Below are 15,703 nucleotides of genomic sequence, written 5' to 3'. Positions count from 1 at the left end.
TTTGGTACTCGGTTAGTCTAAGACATCCCAGATAATGAACAGTCTGCCTCCTTGTCCTCTTCTTCTTCCACCACTGTGTCTGTCCCCCATCCCAGGTGGAGCAGATGCAGTACAAGGACTCTCGTATCAAGCTGATGAACGAGATCCTAAACGGCATCAAAGTCCTGAAGCTGTACGCCTGGGAGAACTCCTTCAAAGATAAGGTCCTCGCCATTCGGCAGAAGGAGCTCAACGTGCTGCGCAAGACGGCCTACCTGGGAGCGGTGTCCACCATGGCCTGGACCAGCGCCCCCTTCCTGGTAGGGGCTCGGTCCAGAGACCGCTTTGTGAGGCGGATTGGTCAGGAATTAGGCGTTTGGTGAATGTCGTGATAAGCAGTGGCCTTCTTCATCTCGTTTCGTTGTGTGGAACATGAGACAGAGAACATTTCAAACAGGCTTTTAATAAATGTCGGCAAAAATGTCGTCACAGTTAATTTTCTTAAGATGACAGCATGAGAATCTGGGCGGCTGTTTCCAAATTAGGGCTCGTTAGAGGAAGTGTCGTTGCCTGCAGGCAGTCTACATGAGCCCAAACATGTTTGACAGCCATGAACACAATCCAGCAAGTATTTAGAAATGACGAAGGAGCTTTATTAGGAGCTAGTTTGGAGCTCACTTGTTTAGAAACTGAAGATTTTGTGTTTATAATTTATTTCATTTTTTACATTTCCTCAATAACGCAATTGCAAAATGGAAACACTTTCATCATAAGCATGAGAATTGGTTTATGGGAAGTGGTATTTGGCAATGGAGATGGACGACATACCATTTATAAGTACCAGTGGAACAACAACAGCAGCAGCAATATACCACTCAGTCAACATACCATCAGCCACGTATCTCTTTAAAAAAGATAGATATATGTATGTATACATATATGTATATCATGCCTGGAGAGAGGAGGGTGAGTGTTGCAGGTAGGAGGTTCAGACAGGTTTGGCTTGGTGTCAAGATCAGCTTGGACGATCTGTGATGTGGTGAATGTCACCATCTGTTTATAATGGTCGCTGCTGCTGAGTCACCGCTTGACTCAGCTTAAATTGCGAGTGTGTGTGTGTGTGTGTGAGTGTGTGTGTGTGCAGCGTTTCGCCGGTGAACTGATGAACCTCAGCCTCTGAGCGGCCTGTTTGCTGATGTGTTCCCAGGTTGCCCTGACAACGTTTGCAGTGTATGTGTCTGTGGATGAGAACAACATCCTGGACGCGGAGAAGGCCTTCGTGTCGCTCTCGCTCTTCAACATCCTCAGGTTTCCTCTCAACATGCTGCCACAAGTCATCAGCGGCCTGGTGCAGGTGGGCGCCTTGCGTTTCCTCCGCTCGTTCTCCGCGTCCTTGCTGCAGGTTTTCATTGAGCGTGTTTGTTCTGTCCCAGGCCAGCGTCTCGCTGAAGCGGATTCAACGTTTCCTGAGTCACGATGAGCTGGATCCAAATTCAGTGGACAGAAATAACACAGCCACAGGTGAAATTAGACACGTCTCCTGCTTTTGGTTTAAGGTTTTGCTTTTTTTTTTTTCTTCCACCTTGCCCAGCTTCAGGCAGGTTTTTAGATTTCTTTTCTTTTTTTTGCATTTCTGAAAAAAGTGACTAACACAAGAGAAAACCAGTTTCGTTTTTCATTGCACATGCTTGAACAAACTATAATAAAAGTGTGCAATGTCATTATGTGTCATCATAGATAGATAATAGATAGATAAATATACTTTATTAATCCCCAAGGGGAAACCGTGTTTGCCGTGTGACTTCAACTGGCTCTTTTCAAAACAAGGCTTGAGAGCAAAGCCACTGTTAACCACTTACAAACCCACTTCCCCGGGGACTCAGAGCCTGAAGAGCTTTTAAGTGACTTAAAGCTGAACAGGAATGCAGTCCAGTCTCTAGCTCGCTCAGACCACATCTCGCTGTCGCCTAAAGATAAAAAAAAATTCACGACTTTTCTTCCTTAACAGATTTTTCAGTGACGGTCGTCAACGGGAAGTTCACCTGGTCTAAAGAAGATCCTCCTGTTCTGCACAAGTATGTCATGAAAAGCTGCACATCGTGTGTTTCCATGTTGTCTCATGTAAATCCAAACATGTGAACGCGCCCCGTGTGTTTGCAGTATCAACGTGATGGTGCCGCAGGGCTCCCTGCTGGCGGTGGTGGGCCACGTCGGCTGTGGGAAGTCCTCGCTGATCTCGGCGCTGCTCGGTGAAATGGAGAAACTGGAGGGAGAGATTTCTATTCGGGTACGGCTGCTATTCATTATCCTGTAAAACAAACCAGCAAGTAACGAGTATTGATCCTTTTGTTTTCCCTCCTTTTTTAAAAAAAAAGCTGCACGAATGAATGTTTTTACGTTGAAGGTACAATGGTTAAGGTCTAGTCAGAGTCTTGTGTTTCAAAACTTCAGAAAATGACCCAACATTATTCGCAGGATAGGAAGAGGTTACAGATTTGATGTTAGGTTAAAACATCCGTGTACGGTGTTACACAGATTTCTACTGAAATGAGCTCCTTGGTGAATGTGAATTTAGATTATATGGAGTTATTAGTGGAGGTGTAATACTCTTCCCTAATTTGCTTGGAGCATACTGCCGGATCTTACGCATTGCACCTTTTTTCGGTGGCAATGTACTCAAGGACAATTCTCACCCAGAATTTTAGCGTCTCTTAAGTCTTTGTTTATTCACACCACCTCCAGATATGTCGCCCCCGTTTATATGACAAAAGCAACAACCTTGTATTAGTTTTTATTATATGTGTTGGTCATGTGAGAGTACCAGCTCTTAAGCATTTGTGCGCATACATTCACAAAAGGCAGAAAAAAAGATGTCGATCACTTAATCAGTTTGAATTTGTTCATATCGCCATGTATGCACTCCTTAGCACACGAGCGGCAGAAGGGTCAGAGAAGTGGTTCTCTGGTAACTGTAAATATCATTGACAAAGCAAACAACTAAAAAAAAGAATGCAAAAGAAAATAATGCACACAAGGTTGAAGATAAAATGCAAAATTTGTGAAAATAAAAAAAAATGACAGGGTAACAAGGTTTCTTGGTTTGAACAATAAATGTATTTTAGACTTGTAGTCTTTACATCTTTACATCAAATCTTTACAGAAACCAAAACGTTACCTACAACTCTCTAATTGTGATCTAAAGACCCGTTTTATCCTCACTTAAAATAATAGTTTTATTTAAATTATTTAATTTCTTAGACTGCATTTTGTTTTTTGTTTTTTCATCCAGAAAATCCTACAAAATACATTCTGTTATTGAATCACAGCGACCCTGCAAATGTTTGACCTTTGGACTGAGCCATGCGAGCCGTTTCCTCTTTTTTTGTCTTCATGCTAAGCTAAGCTAATCACCTGTTTGCCTTAAGCTTCATATTTAACAGACACACACAAAAGCGGTATCGTCTTACTGTCGGACAAATGTCTCTGACCCTGGTTGTTCGTTCATTCAAGTAGAGTGAAGTGATGAATCTAAATCCATGTAAATACAACATGTCCGCGTGTGTATCGGTATAGATGGATTCTGGTCGGTTGCTAACTGCAGTTGGTGGGCCTCTCCTCAGGGATCAGTGGCATACGTACCCCAGCAGGCCTGGATACAGAACGCCACCCTGCGGGACAACATCCTGTTTGGGAGATCCTACGATGAGCAGAAGTACAGCTGCGTTCTGGAGGCCTGTGCCCTAACTCCTGACCTGGAAGTGCTGCCTGGAGGAGATATGACCGAGATAGGCGAGAAGGTGCAAAACAGACACTTCCACTTATTTAGTAAATGCTTTTTGTTTCTGTTCTCAGGTTTTGCTTCTTCTTTCCTGTATACATTGTACCTTCTTTGAAAGAAAATTGCGTGGTGGTTTCTGCTGACGTGTCTGGATCCCACAGGGCATCAACCTCTCCGGCGGGCAGAGACAGAGGGTGAGTCTGGCCCGAGCTCTGTACAGCGACACTGACGTCTACCTCCTGGATGACCCGCTGTCAGCCGTGGACGCCCACGTGGCCAAACACATCTTTGACAACCTCATCGGTCCAGAGGGAGTGCTGAAGGGCAAGGTGAAGAGAGGCTAAATCTGGGTTCTCGTCGTCGTCGTCGTCTTTTTTTTCCTTTCATCAGTTTGTAATCTAAAAAGACGAGTCAAGAACACTGCAGAGGTGAAGGACCTTCAATATACTGACTGGTTCCTAAATATATGGTGCAGCCTCCGAGAACTGCAGTCATGACGCATTTCAATTGAGGAAGTTGTATGTGTCTTTTTTATCAGAGAGGAAATGTCATCTTAAATCAGTTTTATTACACATATATGACACTGGCTTCTAATAAGAGCTGGTTGACTTCCTGTTTGACTGGGATTTGCTGGGAAAGTGCGAATATTATGTCACTAAATCCTTAATTGAAGTCTAATTTAATAAAAAGGTGGGCCTTTGTGTGCCTGTAATATGATGTGTGTAGTAGTTTATCAGTTCATCAGATAAAAAGCCACAACCAATGTTTCTTTTGTTGTTTGACTGCAGACACGTATTCTAGTGACACATGGCATCAGCTTCCTGCCTCAGGTGGATAACATTATGGTGATAGTGGACGGCAGGATGTCAGAGATGGGCTCCTACCAGGAGCTGCTCAGTCAGAACGGAGCCTTTGCAGAGTTTCTCAGGAACTACGCCCTGGAGGACATCGTAGAGGAGGAAGACGCCACTGGTAGAGCGTCACATTGTTTTTGCTTCTATATCACCTCACATTTTATGGTTGAGCTTCATTGAAAAAGCAAAATAGCTCCATAACATACTGCTAACAATGCTTTCTACAGAGGAGTCGATTGATGAGGAGGAAATGTTCCCCGAAGACACCCTTAGCAACCACACAGACATGGTGGACAACGAGCCGGTGATCAATGAGGCCAAGAGGAATTTCAGAAGGTAGAGGAACTATTTCTTTCCAACTGTTTACAAGGATGCGTATTCTCTTTATATATTCTGCCCTTTTCTCTTGAATGAGATCAGTAAAACGTGCAAACGTCCACAAAGGACGAGCTGTCAGCCCCATTTTTGGGAAAGCAATATCTTGGGGACCCTAAAATATGCCACGCACATCCTAGGATTGAAATTCGGTGGTCAAAGGTCACTCTGACGTCACAAAACAGATCTCACTCAATAATTCCTCCGCTATTGCTTGACAATCTCACAAAATGTCGGAGGCGTGCGACTGCCAGCTGCTAATTGTGGCCGTTACATGGAGGTCATCTTTGCTCCCTCCGCAGGCAGATCAGCATCATCTCAGGAGACGTGGAGAACCCCAAAGGCCGCTCGGTGAGGAGACACGGCTGCAGCCAGAGGAAACACTCCGATCAACCGGAGAAGAAGAAGCCACAAGAGATGCAGAAACTCATCCAGGCGGAGACGGCAGAAACCGGCAGGGTCAGTCAGATTTCTTTAATCAGCCACTTTGTGTTTTACAGATGTACAGATAGACCTTTTGCTGAGGCCTGTAGCTTTTCATAGTAAGTTTTGGCAAATTTAGATACTATTGGACTGAAAAGCTGGATCCAATGCAAATGCCAAGCTGTGCAGGAATAAGCGCTTACGAGTAAATATACATTTTGCTTTATTCATTATATCGGGGGGCATTACCCCTAATACATTATAATAGAAATATTCACAATACATACATAATATTTCCCGATCATCGACACATCAGGCTGTAGACAGATCAAATCATATTTACCTGCGTGCGTTGTTTCTGATCGTTATCCCAGAGGAAACACCGGGTCTAATCTCATCAAAGTAAAAGTTCGATATTAGCTTCAAAATAGAATCTGAACTTCTTTGTCTTCATGTCCTCAAATCCTCTTCACAGACATAACAATGCAACGTTACATTATTACCATTACAAACCGTTATGTACCGAAATCAACAAATACAACGATTTACATATTTATAAGGGCACACAGAGAGTGCAGACGTTTGCCAAGGCTGTTCCCATAGGTGACCACTGCGTGACTAACATAACCTCCTTGGAGGAAGCGATAACACGTCATTTTAAAAGCTTTGTCATCGAGGCTGTCTGCGCCGACCTCGACTCAACGCTGCCCTCCCTCACCAGGTGAAATCGAAGGTGTACCTGGAGTACGCCAAGGCGGTGGGAGTTCTGCTGTCGGTGTTCATCTGCTTCCTGTACGGCTGCCAGAGCGCAGCGGCCATCGGAGGAAACATCTGGCTCAGCCAGTGGACCAATGACGCCTCGACAAACCAGACCAAGGAGAACGTTCATATGCGGGTGGGCGTGTACGCAGCGCTGGGCATTACACAAGGTAAGCAACACTTGAGTGGCATATAGAGCATTATAGGAAGCACAAAATCATCTCAAAGTCAAGCCCGTCATGTTTATGCATTTCTACAGAAACTGCCTTTTATGCCTCCCTAAATGTTCTAAATGTTCAACACATTGTATGCATATGTAGACATAGTGACAAATGCAAAGGTAACCACTATTTATTTAGAAGTTAAAAATAGTATGGATTTGGATGCATTTCATATTAATATTATTATTAATATTTTTTTCTGTTCATACATAGCTACACACATAGACACTCACACGTACATCTTACCCAGTTACCTGCATCCATATACGTTTATATTTGGGTTGAGGCATTAGTTCACCGGCAGCAAGTTGTTGTTGTTTTTGCATTGCGGATCATGTTCGGGAGATCCGACCATTGTGTTTCCAGGTTTTATGTGCTGCCACATCACAGTGCCGACATTATTTCAGAACAGCTGCTCTAACTCTATCGTGCCAAATGTCGCTTCCACCCTCACCAGCATCTCGTTGAAGACTGCATTGAAATAAACCAAATGTGTTTGCCTTGCAACCAGTTGAACCAGTTTTTTCCTTCTTTTTTTTTATGCCATAAGCCGGCCGGAGGACATTCAAGTGGCTGCGGATGTGTATTGGACAGACGCTGACTGTGTCTAGTAATTCCATTACTTTCTCATGCCGCAGTAAAAACCCTCCCCTCTCCAATATCCCCCCCCCCCTCTCCATTCCCATTCCTCTGATTCAACCCCATCCCAGGTATCCTGGTCATGATCTCTTCCTTCACTCTGGCCATGGGGAACATCGGCGCAGCGCGGAAGCTGCACTTTAACCTGCTCACCAACAAATTTCACACGCCCCAGTCTTTCTTTGACACCACGCCGTTAGGACGCATCATCAACCGCTTCTCCAAGGACATCTACATCATAGACGAGGCTCTTCCGTCCACAGTGCTCATGTTCCTGGCCACCTTCTTTGTCTCTCTCTCCACCATGATAGTTATCGTTTCCAGCACACCCATCTTTGCCGTTGTCATAGTGCCGCTGGCTTTCGTATACGTCTTTGTGCAGGTACTCGAGCAGGAAAATGTTGCCTGTGTGCTGAATGAGCCTCTCCTCATTCTCTTTTTTCCCCCTTCTTTTTCGCAAAATTCCTCTTCCTGGGGTGGCATGCTGCATGCATGTTGGAGCAGCAGCTTTATTAACTTTCCAGTTTCAGCCTTTGTCCCTCCCCGTGGGCTGTGATTTTGTCGATGATGAACCTGCTTCCACACACTCCAAAAAGACGCAATACTGAAGTTGTCCTCAAAAGTACCTTTAGTGGTTCATGACCTCCATCTAGTGGTGGACCAGTGTTAATACAAACGGAGCCTCTTCATCTGTTACGCACCAGCAATGTGTCTGGATTCTTTTTTTTGGGATCGTAATGTGTAGCATGTGCATGCTCGTCAAGTCTTTTATTTATTTATTTTTGCTTTAAACTGACAATATGGAGCGTGAGTTACCAGTTGAAATACTAAAGTTGTTTTAAAGTAGCCGAGTTGTTGTCTGGTCGGATAAAGATAGTTTGAGACACACGATTTAGCTTTTAGCCGCTTGTCAGTCACCAATGAGAGCCATCATTTGCTGTTCTAAACACGGGACGCTGTCAGGTTCGTGACCAGAAGGCATGTGACCTACCACATCAAACAGGATTTCTTTAAGCTGCAGACTGGTTGGCCTCAGGTTACGTTGAGGAGTTTGAATCGGTGTGAAATGAAGAGTAACCGTTGGTTTGGCTGTACATGGTCATAATGTTTGGCCATGTGAAGTCACAAGTGATTAGGCTTATGCTGGTAGAAGGAGAAGTACCCCTCCCTCATCCTCCTCCCCATCCTCCACCTTCAGGGCAGTGTGGAGGCGCACAAGAAGTGATGTTTTTCTGTTTGTCTGCGGCTCACTTCATCATCAGATATTAGGAACAGGTCCTAATCCATTTAACACAGGTGTTGTTTTGTTGTCACACTTGACCCCTCCACCCCCTCTTCCCTCTCCCCCTTCTCCTTCTCGCAGGTGCGCTGTTGTTGGCTAACTGCCTGTTGTGCCGGGCCTACAGTATGCTGGAGGCGGCCAAGCTCACGCACCAGAACATGCTCCAGGGGGTCCTGCGAGCTCCGCAGGCCTTCTTCGAGAGCACCCCCACTGGGCGCTTACTGAACCGCTTCAGTAAAGACGTGGATGCTATAGACTCCCACATCCCAGACAATATTGATATATGGATGCGCACTTTCTGGTACACACTGAATGTGCTGCTCATATGCTCTGCTCTCACCCCAATGTTCCTCATAGTCGTAGCCCCGTTATTGCTGTTCTATTGGTGGGTCCAGGTAAATAGGAAACGAGTCTGCTCATTCATTAATACAACATGCATGTCTGTGAGAGAGAGAGAGAGAGAGAGAGCGAGAGAGAGAGAGAGAGAGAGAGAGAGCTGGTAGATCTTTGCATGTGGTTGAGTCAGTCACTGCTGTTCTAGTGCTGTAGGTGCAGTGTAGTCGTAGCTGGCTGAAGCATTCATGGCCCAGCGTAGTTTTAAAGACTGCGGAAGCTCTCGTTAGCTGCACCACCACCTGGTTCAGTTGGCTACACCTAAATTATGTTATAAATTCAGATTTTTTTTAAAAATAATAAAAATGTTGGAAAATTTAAATTCCAGTTATATCACATTTGTACTGAGAGGCAGAGCTGCTCTGGAGGCAGCAGTAATCCTGTGGTTGTACTTCACAGTGTTCGTTCAGAACTAAGCTCGGCTGCTGTTCTGCTACTCAGGACCCAGTCGGTTCTGCTACTCAGGACCCAGTCGGTTCTGCTACTCAGGACCCAGTCGGTTCTCCCCACACCGCTGTGCTGTAGTAGCTTCTGCCCTCTGAGGCTTAATGAGGGTTATTGCTGCCGCAGGAGCATTTCTGTCTGTCTGTCGGGGTCCGGGCTGTCAGAGCCGGGTGAACTGTGGTCGCTGCAGAACAGCAGTTGTTGATGTTGATTTGATTAGTTTTGATGGCTGCAGTAGTGATTAAATTTGTGTGAAACATTAATAAGGCAAGTTTAAGGAAGCCCTGACCGGAAAGTGAGTGAAAAAAAATTCTGGTGATCTATCTTCTATCTAAATAGCTTATTTTATTTCTTCAACTATAAAAAACGGTGAAAAAAAGTTTTGTATGAGCATACCTTGATTACTAGATCATGTAAGTTACTTCTCACCATTCTCAGACGTTCTGGAGTCGTACATTGAACACAACACGCACAGCTGAGCATTGAGTGTCTCATACTGTATGCAGACTGTCTCACATACGGGATGCAGACTGGATCACATACTGTATGCAGACTGGATCACATGCTGTATTCAGACCGGATCACATACTGTATTCAGACTGGATCACATACTGTATGTAGACTGGATCACATACGGGATGCAGACTGGATCACATACTGTATGTAGACTGGATCACATACTGTATGTAGACTGGATCACATGCTGTATGCAGACTGGATCACATGCTGTATGCAGACTGGATCACATGCTGTATTCAGACTGGATCACATACTGTATGTAGACTGGATCACATACTGTATGTAAACTGGATCACATACTGGATGCAGACTGGATCACATACTGGATGCAGACTGGATCACATGCTGTATGCAGACTGGATCACATGCTGTATGTAGACTGGATCACATACGGGATGCAGACTGGATCACATACGGGATGCAGACTGGATCACACGCTGTATGTAGACTGGATCACACGCTGTATGTAGACTGGATCACAGACTGTATGTAGACTGGATCACATACTGTATGTAGACTGGATCACATACTGTATGCAGACTGGATCACAGACTGTATGTAGACTGGATCACATACGGGATGCAGACTGGATCACAGACTGTATGCAGACTGGATCACATGCTGGATGCAGACTGGATCACATACTGTATGTAGACTGGCTCACATACTGGATGCAGACTGGATCACATACTGGATGCAGACTGTCTCACATACTGTATGTAGACTGGATCACATACTGTATGTAGACTGGATCACATACTGTATGTAGACTGGATCACATACGGGATGCAGACTGGATCACAGACTGTATGCAGACTGGCTCACATACTGGATGCAGACTGGATCACATACTGTATGCAGACTGGATCACATAATGTATGTAGACTGGCTCACATACTGGATGCAGACTGGATCACATACTGTATGTAGACTGGATCACATACTGGATGCAGACTGTGATCCACCCTGTAAGATATGCGCATACATCCTTTATTTCCTCACAAGTATATATTACTTCGTATACTACTACCAGCAGGCACATTTAAATAAATATAATCTGATTGATTTGGTTGATGAGGCACTTAAAATTAGCCGACACACTTTGCCAACACTGACGCATTTAACTTGTCTGATATTTTGCGATGTTTATGTCTCGCAGCAGGCGGTCTTATGCTGCATTCACAGCAAAAGCGTTGTGAATGTTCGCAATGCGTTTGCTGTGAACGCGGCATTAGACTTACTCTTGATTATATGGTCTTGACTTCCTCAAATGGGTTCATGATAATCTCCTGCTCGTCAGTGGTGAAAAAAGAGGCTGAGTTTGTTTGTCATGTTGTAGCGTTAGAACATCATGGTTTCAGCACTCTTCTAAAGAGGAACAGGCACGAGCAATTATCTTGAGGACTGACGTCTGGTTCGCATTAACGAGACAGTTTGAGCACAGATCACGCTTTGAGAAATCGAGTTAGCCTGACGTCCATCATCGTGGTCATTTAAGATGGACATTTGATCAACTTTGTTGAACCATGTATGAGGAATAGGGCCCTGCTGGTAGAAAACTAATGCAGTAGTGATGCACTTCAGCCTCTTGTGGACAAAGTGAGTATTACAACAACAAATACTCAAAATTGATCCTGATTACAAATTCAAAATAAAACTCCTCCCACAAAACCCTTTTCACCAGTTGTAAAGTCATAAACACCCGATCAGACGAAATGGATGACCAGAAGTTCTTCTCACTTTCATTCAGGGCTTCCGTACTAATTCATCCAAACTAATTCTTTGCAAAGTAATTGCTTGTGTCGTGCAAATATTAATGTGATTAGAATATGAGATTCTCACGAGGTAAAAGGCAAATAGGGCGTGGCTCTTCTGTGTGTTCATGTTGAGGGATTAAGATGATTGAGATCAAGGGATCAGGTTAAAGTGTAGCATTGTGATGAGCATCTAAGATGTGATGACACAGTGTCGCGTACACGCCTGTCCTTGATCTAAAGTTGACACAGCATGGCATATCTCTGCTGGTTCAGCCTGTGGAGGGGCTCTCCATCCAGTTTAGCTCACTTGTCACGAGGATTACTTATCAGTCTGCGAAAACAGTTGTGTAATGTTTTCTTTGGGGTTCTGGAGGGAGCTTTCCAGACTTTGAAAAACAAAATGAATTACCCTCGATGATGTCATTAGCGTTACCTCAGCTTTGGCATGAGACTTAACCTTTTTACCAGAAAGGCTGTATTGCTATTTCCAGCTTGACCCATAGTCGGGAAAACAAGCCAGGATATCTCTGCAGGCCTCTGCTGCTTTTTTGATTTATTGTTTTGTCTTAGCCTGAAGGATCAGGAAAACATCTCGGAGGAAAAAAAGACAGCCAATTTAACTTTAAAGCATTTCCTAAACCGACTTAGAATCTGTTTTATTCTAATTCACGAGTCTCAAATCAGTAATAACACGTAGTCACTAAACCTACATTGGAGTAGAAGTTCACAGGTTATTTTCGGGTCTGCGTGCGTTTACCCTAACCGGACCTCCAAATGACCAAAACCGTCTGAACTAACACGAGCTCTTTCTATTCCTGTGGCGTTGTCATGGCAATCCATCCATCCTGCATGGCCCGCGTCTTTGCTGCCTCGCCTGCCTCTAATCGTAGCTTCTGCTTGATTGACTCACCGCTCTCTGCACAAATATCATGAACTACTACGCTTTTCAGAAGGCCAAAGTAACTGTATTTTGTTCTTAGACCATGAATGTATAATTAACAAACGTGTGATGGCGAAACAAAACCCCTGCAGTTGAACCCATTTTACCTCCAGTAAAGTTTTCACGTGAAGACATTCCTGAAGTGAATGCAGGAGACTTATGTGGCCTCTAAAAACCTCTAAAAGGGAATGTCAGAGGAGCACTGCAGGTGTTTTGCTCACACAAGCTTTTTTAAAATACTCTGTGTGTGTGCGTCTGTGTGTGTGTGTGTGTGTGTGTGTGTGTGTGTGTGTGTGTGTGTGTGTGCACCATCATTGTTTTTGAATATCTGAGCACCTGCGACAGCTCGTTCAGTTGTATTGTTGTTGTTTGTTTCTCTCCCCCTCGACTCTGTAGAGATTTTATGTGGCCACGTCTCGGCAGCTCAAGCGCCTGGAGTCGGTCAGCCGCTCGCCCATATACTCCCATTTCTCCGAGACCGTCACCGGCAGTAGTGTCATCCGAGCCTACGGCAGACACTCTGCCTTCGTGGTGATGAGCGATATAAAAGTGGACGAGAACCAAAAGAGTTACTACCCGGGTATAGTGTCAAACCGGTAAGTGAGGGTCCCGTTTGCAGAGCGGCAGCTGTTCCAGTGTTAGTCGTCTTCCTCTGTTTCACAACATAGGGTGTGTTTTACAGTAAGCTTTTTAAAAACCCACACGCTGGTACCTCCAAGCAGCGTTTGGTGATTTGGAACTTGACTCTTTCAGAGTGAAAGAGTAAACTGTTAAAGAGTTTAACTGTCAATCCAAACCTCATTTGGCTTACTTGAAAAGTGTCATTTTGACATGACAGCTGTTTGATTTAGCATGTTTATCAACCGACTGATCGATTCCCCATGAGGGTAAAGAGAGGCGAGAGGCCGAATGTTGGACAGTCCAGCTTTCTCTGGACAGAGTTCCCACATTCTGCAGACTCGCTGATCACTTATCCAACACATGCGGTAAGTAAACAAGCAAACTCCATCACATCCATCCTGTGGGGGATGTGAACTGCTGACGGGCCTGTATTCAGTACTGGAACAAAACTGAAGCTGTAGCTCTCTTACAAAAATGTAAACGTTTCAACACTGGAACACAGCTGCTGCCAGATGTTTCACAAAGTCCAGCAGAGTTTCAAGGACTCGCTGCAGTGGGATACGTTCACTCGGCTTCGGTGGCTGAATGTGCCTTCACTCGCGGCAGCGTTCTCTTACATACACGACAGTGCCGTGACCTTTGACCCCCCTCACTAAACCCTGCCGCGGCGCTCTGTCACACAGGTGGCTCGGAGTGCGGATCGAGTTCATCGGGAACTGCATGGTGCTGTTTGCCGCTCTGTTCGCCGTGACTGGAAAGGAGAATCTGAACCCGGGCCTCGTGGGTCTGTCGGTGTCCTACGCCCTCCAGGTACGCAGCGCTGTGCACGCTTCTGTGGTGCTCTACCTGTTTACACCGGTTATGTAAAGATCAGCAGCTAAGGTTAGCAACGTTTAAAAGTCCTAGGACACACTGGTAAGTTATGTCAATGTATGACTGTTATTATGAAGTGGGGCACATTTATTTAATATTACTCTTATCTTTCTACATGTTGAGGTTACACATAACTTTTTATATTTTTTATAGGTCAATTATGTGAAATAAGTGATGGGTTCAAACAATTTGGCAGGTCCAACTCATCTACCTTTTAACTACTTCAACCATCAAGCCACCAATTGTAGCTTTTTATCTCTAAACTATTTTAGCTGAGAATCCGTCTATGGTTAGCGAGCTATTTCTAACATTTATCCATTCATTATAGATCCAACTGTTCCGCTTAACAACATTTTCATGCGCTCTCAATTGATCAGGTGTTCGTGTGGATTTAATATGCGGATATATTTCCAATTCAATCATGATTCCTATGGTTTTGCCTCCGCGCTGTGGTCTGACCGTTCGTCGGGTTCTCCTGAACGCATATCTTAGGGACGCCTGGATGGCATTACATCTGGATAACCGGCTGAGATTCTTGGGGTCAAAGGTCACCATGACCTCATAAAACACATTTTTGTCCGTAATTCAAGAATTAAAATGCTTTTTAATAAAGTGGTAACCATTTTGGAGTTCAGGTGCTCCCCAATGTTTTCATCTACCCGCGGACAACATCAGAAGTACCTCCTGGTTCTCACAGAAACACTTTTCACGGCTTTTAAACAACACTTTTTTTTGTAGGTGACCATGTCGCTGAATTGGATGGTGCGAATGACTTCAGAACTGGAGAGCAACATCGTGGCGGTGGAGAGAGTGAAGGAGTACTCTGAGACCAAGACAGAGGTATGTGTGTGTGTGCGTGTGAGTGTGTGTGTGTGTGTGTGTGTGTGTGTGTGTGTGGTGCAATTAAAAAGCATGCATTTACTCACATTCCAAAAAGCTGTCTTGCTGCCAAGTCCAGTTCTCAAACAACACAGGACCTATAAACTCTAACTAGATCCAGAAATGTCAGGTTACCTGGTGCCAACGAGGGCCCCTCTGTTACATGAGGCGAGCGGGGCATTTGTACTGTCGACCGCGTGCTCTTTCAGCAGCCATGTCTGTGGGTGCCCTTCTATAGCTGCTATAGCTGTTAGTGAACACTTTAGTTTGGAGCATCCAGTGTGTCTCAGAGGTGGAATAAATGTCTGGCAGCCCCTCAGTGACTCTTGAGTTTTTTTGTTTTGAGTGATAGAAAAATCTGTTCTGCTGAAAGCCAAACAGGCTGATGAGTTGTTCAGAAGGTTTTCCTCGTCAGAAATACAGCTTTTTGTGTTCACAGGCCCCCTGGGAGGTGGAGGACAAGAAGCCCTCCCCTGAGTGGCCCGCGGAGGGGAACGTGGAGTTCCACGACTACAGCGTTCGGTACCGAGAGGGGCTGGATCTGGTCCTGAAGAACCTCTCGCTGAGCGTCAAGGGAGGAGAGAAGGTGGGGGCCGGTGTGGCGAGGCGATCAATACGCAAACGAAATGTGGGTCAGCGGGTTTCACTAATCCCCGCCGTGTGTTTGTTTCCGTACAGATTGGTATCGTCGGTCGCACAGGGGCCGGCAAGTCCTCCATGACGCTCTGCCTCTTCCGATTGCTGGAAGCCGCGGCCGGAGAGATCACCATCGACGGGGTGAAGATATCGGAGTTGGGGCTGCACGACCTGAGGTCCAGACTCACCATCATTCCACAGGTACACAACACACGAACGAGAGGAAAACACTGCTGCCCTGGAGCCTCTGACAGCACCATTTAGTGATATTACTCTTTCTCACAGTTTTCCACACAATATCATGCTCCACAGTAACATATAGATTGCTGAG

The 15,703-nt window shown here is 45.0% G+C and overlaps 1 protein-coding gene across 11 annotated transcripts in view; it reads left to right on the top strand.

Moving 5' to 3' along the window:
* The window catches only part of abcc3 (ATP-binding cassette, sub-family C (CFTR/MRP), member 3), a 40,689-nt gene that overhangs the window by 22,591 nt on the left and 2,395 nt on the right, over nucleotides 1–15,703 (top strand). The window contains exons 12-28 of one of the 11 annotated variants that reach the window (XM_068583984.1): nucleotides 96–299; nucleotides 1,187–1,333; nucleotides 1,413–1,500; nucleotides 1,988–2,054; nucleotides 2,140–2,266; nucleotides 3,600–3,776; nucleotides 3,919–4,086; nucleotides 4,546–4,729; nucleotides 4,839–4,947; nucleotides 5,289–5,445; nucleotides 6,131–6,338; nucleotides 8,392–8,705; nucleotides 12,760–12,959; nucleotides 13,668–13,794; nucleotides 14,596–14,697; nucleotides 15,176–15,322; nucleotides 15,415–15,573. In XM_068583984.1, the coding sequence (XP_068440085.1) occupies nucleotides 96–299; nucleotides 1,187–1,333; nucleotides 1,413–1,500; nucleotides 1,988–2,054; nucleotides 2,140–2,266; nucleotides 3,600–3,776; nucleotides 3,919–4,086; nucleotides 4,546–4,729; nucleotides 4,839–4,947; nucleotides 5,289–5,445; nucleotides 6,131–6,338; nucleotides 8,392–8,705; nucleotides 12,760–12,959; nucleotides 13,668–13,794; nucleotides 14,596–14,697; nucleotides 15,176–15,322; nucleotides 15,415–15,573 (2,685 nt within the window). Of the gene's footprint in view, nucleotides 1–95; nucleotides 300–1,186; nucleotides 1,334–1,412; nucleotides 1,501–1,987; nucleotides 2,055–2,139; nucleotides 2,267–3,552; nucleotides 3,777–3,918; nucleotides 4,087–4,545; nucleotides 4,730–4,838; nucleotides 4,948–5,288; nucleotides 5,446–6,130; nucleotides 6,339–7,099; nucleotides 7,411–8,324; nucleotides 8,706–12,759; nucleotides 12,964–13,667; nucleotides 13,795–14,595; nucleotides 14,698–15,175; nucleotides 15,323–15,414; nucleotides 15,574–15,703 lie in introns of those variants that run through there. The other 10 variants (XM_068583985.1, XR_011077871.1, XR_011077872.1 and 7 more) reach the window with 10 other exon arrangements.

Source organism: Clinocottus analis, unplaced genomic scaffold, assembly GCF_023055335.1.
Source record: "Clinocottus analis isolate CAN_PGR_092001 unplaced genomic scaffold, fCliAna1.0.p SCAF_19, whole genome shotgun sequence".
Lineage (NCBI taxonomy): Eukaryota > Metazoa > Chordata > Actinopteri > Perciformes > Cottidae > Clinocottus > Clinocottus analis.
The sequence above is the reverse complement of the archived record's forward strand: the minus strand, read 5'-3'. Positions and strand labels throughout refer to the sequence as shown.